The sequence below is a fragment of the Triticum aestivum genome, chromosome 5A, assembly GCF_018294505.1.
Source record: "Triticum aestivum cultivar Chinese Spring chromosome 5A, IWGSC CS RefSeq v2.1, whole genome shotgun sequence".
Lineage (NCBI taxonomy): Eukaryota > Viridiplantae > Streptophyta > Magnoliopsida > Poales > Poaceae > Triticum > Triticum aestivum.
Genome location: NC_057806.1, coordinates 514,565,147 through 514,568,239, shown reverse-complemented (window position 1 = coordinate 514,568,239; position 3,093 = coordinate 514,565,147). Strand labels below are relative to the sequence as shown.

At 53.2% G+C, this 3,093-nt stretch overlaps 1 protein-coding gene across 1 annotated transcript; it reads right to left on the bottom strand.

Annotated features, from left to right (window-relative positions):
• Positions 1 to 914: 914 nt before the first annotated feature.
• Positions 915 to 2,690, bottom strand: LOC123104434 (UDP-glucosyltransferase UGT13248). Its single transcript, XM_044526275.1, has 2 exons — positions 1,904 to 2,690; positions 915 to 1,802 (listed from the first exon to the last, which is right to left on the bottom strand). Exons 1-2 carry the CDS (start codon positions 2,576 to 2,578, stop codon positions 1,056 to 1,058), a joined length of 1,422 nt encoding a protein of 473 aa, XP_044382210.1. The 5' UTR covers positions 2,579 to 2,690; the 3' UTR covers positions 915 to 1,055.
• Between the last annotated feature and the right edge of the window lie 403 nt (positions 2,691 to 3,093).

Sequence of the window (3,093 nt, the reverse complement as noted above, 5' to 3'; positions counted from 1 at the left end):
ACTCCACCACATTTCAGCTGGATTTGGAAGAGCTCTTGTCAACCAAAACACAAAGTGTTCTTCTCGATGCTCTTACATGATAGAGTAAACACAAGGGATCTCTTAAGAAGAAAAAGCTTTGAATTGGAAGTCTATAACTGTGCAGTGAGGGATTGTCAGCAAGAAGAAACATTACATCATCCATTTTGGGGATGCCCTTTTGCTATTCAATGCTGGGATTATATCTGTCCTACCAGAACCCCTAATCTCTCTGTATTAGAAGCATATCAAGACCTCAAGGACAAGCTCAACTACCTTTTTTTTCATGGAGATCATTATCTTAGGATCATGGAACATGTGGATATCCAGAAACAATAAAATCTTTGAGAATATCACCCACACATGTCAAGGCTGGGAATTCATCTTCATGGAGGAGCTCAAATTACTCAAATACAGGATGAAGAAGAAATATGAATTACAGTTTACTGCTTGGTTGGAGTCCTTGTTGTAATTGTAGCTTTAGTTGTTCTTTTTTAGATTCTTAGCTCTTTTTTAGTTTTCTTAGTTTTCTCTTTCTTTCTTTTTCTCTTTCTTTCTGTTCTTTATTCTTTGTATTTCTTGGGGCTTATCTCAAGCCTATCAGACCATTTTTTTTTTGTTTTCTGCTTTATTTAATAAAGGTTGCAGTGGGGTTTTACCCTACTGTTTATAGTAAAAAAAACAAGTGGTTGCTAAGGACCTAGTGCTCCTAAAAAGAATTGACTGACCAAATTGGTGCAAGTCGATTTTGATTCAGCTGCACTGAGAAAAAATGGACTTGTCCAAATTGTTTCTGAGGGAAGTGTGACTAAACCGTGGTCACATTTGCGGCCAGCCCACTCGCATCGTTGGCCCATCTGCGCCCAGCCACACCAGAAAGTTTCTCCACGCTTCGCTTCACATTCAAGGGGACTGGGTTTTATTCAGAGAAATTCAGTAGGAAGCTCTCGCTAATACTGACGCGTACTTGTCAGAGAAAAATGGCACGAGACATCAAAACGACGGACAGCAGATTTTCCACGAGAAACAGCACGAGACTACAGATCTTCCGCCGCTCCCGACCGCTCGGATTTCCTCGACCCGAGTCCACGGAGAAACTCCAAGATGTTCCTGTCCGAGCTCCCGCCTTCGCTCATGGCCGCCTTCGTCTTCTCACTCCACGACGCCGCCCTCGTCCGGTACTCCTCGCTCCCCATCACCTCCCTCACGCACCGCTCCACCTCCTCCCGCCTCACCACCCCGCCCGCGTCCGGCCGCGCGCGCACGCCGACGCGCCACACGTCCTCGATGTACTTGGCGTTCGTCGGCTGGTCCGACCAGTGCGGCACCGCCACCATCGGCACCCCGGCGCTCAGCGCCTCCGTCGTCGAGTTCCACCCGCAGTGCGTCACGAAGCACCCCACGGCGCCGTGCGCCAGCACCCCCAGCTGCGCCGTCCACGGCACGATCAGCCCCTTCCCGCCCGCCTTGTCGGCGAAGCCGTCGGGGATCTTGGACGTCTCCAAGGCCCTGACCACCCACAGGAATGGCTTGCCGCTGTTGAAAAGGCCCTCCGCCACCTCCGCCATCTGCTCCGGCCCCAGCGCGGCGATGCTGCCGAAGGAGACGTACGCGACGGAGCGCGCCGGCCGGGCGTCCAGCCACGCCTTGGTCGCGGCCGTGGTCGGCGTGTGAAGGTGGAAGCCGTAGGACGCGTCGTCCGGCAGGCGGTTGTCGAGGTACGCCGAAGGCACCGTCGGGCCTACCGTCTTGGCCCCCCACATCGACGCCATGTACTCCGATTCCTTCCAAATTTTGACAATAGTAGTGTTTCAGTACCTAGTGCCGTCTATAGCGAGTGAACAGAGTGACACATTGAGTGAGAGCGACGAGCTTGTGTGCGTACCTGTGGCTGCAGCTCGTGGAAGGAGTTGACGAGGACGTAGTCGGCGGCGTCGAGCCCCACGAACTGTCTCACCAGCAGGTCCAGGTACGCAGGGCACTCGTCGGTTTTGGCCATGAACGACGGCACGTCGTCCGGTCCGAGCACAGCCGGCAGGCCGGGCAGCTCCGGCGGCACCGTGCCATCAACAACCGGAACGGCCAGCCGCCCTGCCCCGGCGTGCGCGTAGGCCACGTTCACCGCGGGCGCCTGCGTGAAGAGGGACGCGCACGCAGCGCCATGCCGCCGGGCCACGCTTGGCGCCCACGGCTGCAGGAACGCGTCATACACGACGGCGCGCACGGGCCGGCCCTTCTCCGCCTCGGACCGCAGCAGCTCGTCCACCGTGCGGGAGCCGACGGAGTCCAGCCGGGCGAGGTACGCGGCGACGTCGCCGGCGGCCTCGGCGAAGCCGCCGCGGTCGAAGCCGTCGGAGATCTCGGCGAGGTGGACGGCGCCCGGGCACGGGTCCCGGCCCTGGCCGAGGAGGTAGCGCGTGAGGGCGAGCGTGCAGCGGACGCCGGCGTGGGAGGCGAGGCGCTTGCCGAACTGGAGGAACGGGTTGATGTGGCCCTGGCTCGGGTACGGGAGCAGGAGGACGTGGACGGCGCCGCCGTGGTCCGAGTCATGAGCCGCCATGGCTACCTAATCCGCGTGCGGTGTAGGGCAGCTGAGCTAGCTAGTGATAGACTGTGATTGCAGTGAGTGATACTAGATGACATGTGAAATGTGGCATTTATAGAATGGCCGATGATCAACATAAGATGTAGGTTCATATTTTATAGTATTCCCTCAGGTTTTTTAGTCTGTACATAAGTTTTGTCCGAAATTAAATTATCTCTACTTTGATCAAACTTGTAGAAAAAATACCAATATTCACAATACGAATCAATATTGTTAGATTCATTACGAAATGTAGTTTTATACTTTAACTTTGCAAAGTTTAACATGACACAAATCTAATACGCAGAGTAAAAAAAAGAACGGAGGGAGTACATAACTCTATAAATACTCCATCCGTCTTAAGATGTTTTCCGAGGTATCAAAAAATATACATTAAAAGACCAACAAAGTAGTTTTCTCTATGAACTTGATCAAAGCTTACAAAGTCAAATTATCTTTTCATGATCTTTATAGTCTGCATATAAATTTTC

Bases quoted from the DNA above. Each gene is read 5' to 3' on its own strand.
- LOC123104434 (XM_044526275.1), bottom strand. From the start codon at position 2,578: ATGGCGGCTCATGACTCGGACCACGGCGGCGCCGTCCACGTCCTCCTG. The intron at 1,803-1,903 runs GTACGCACACAA...AAAATTTGGAAG, and splicing joins TCCACGAGCTGCAGCCACAG to GAATCGGAGTACATGGCGTC.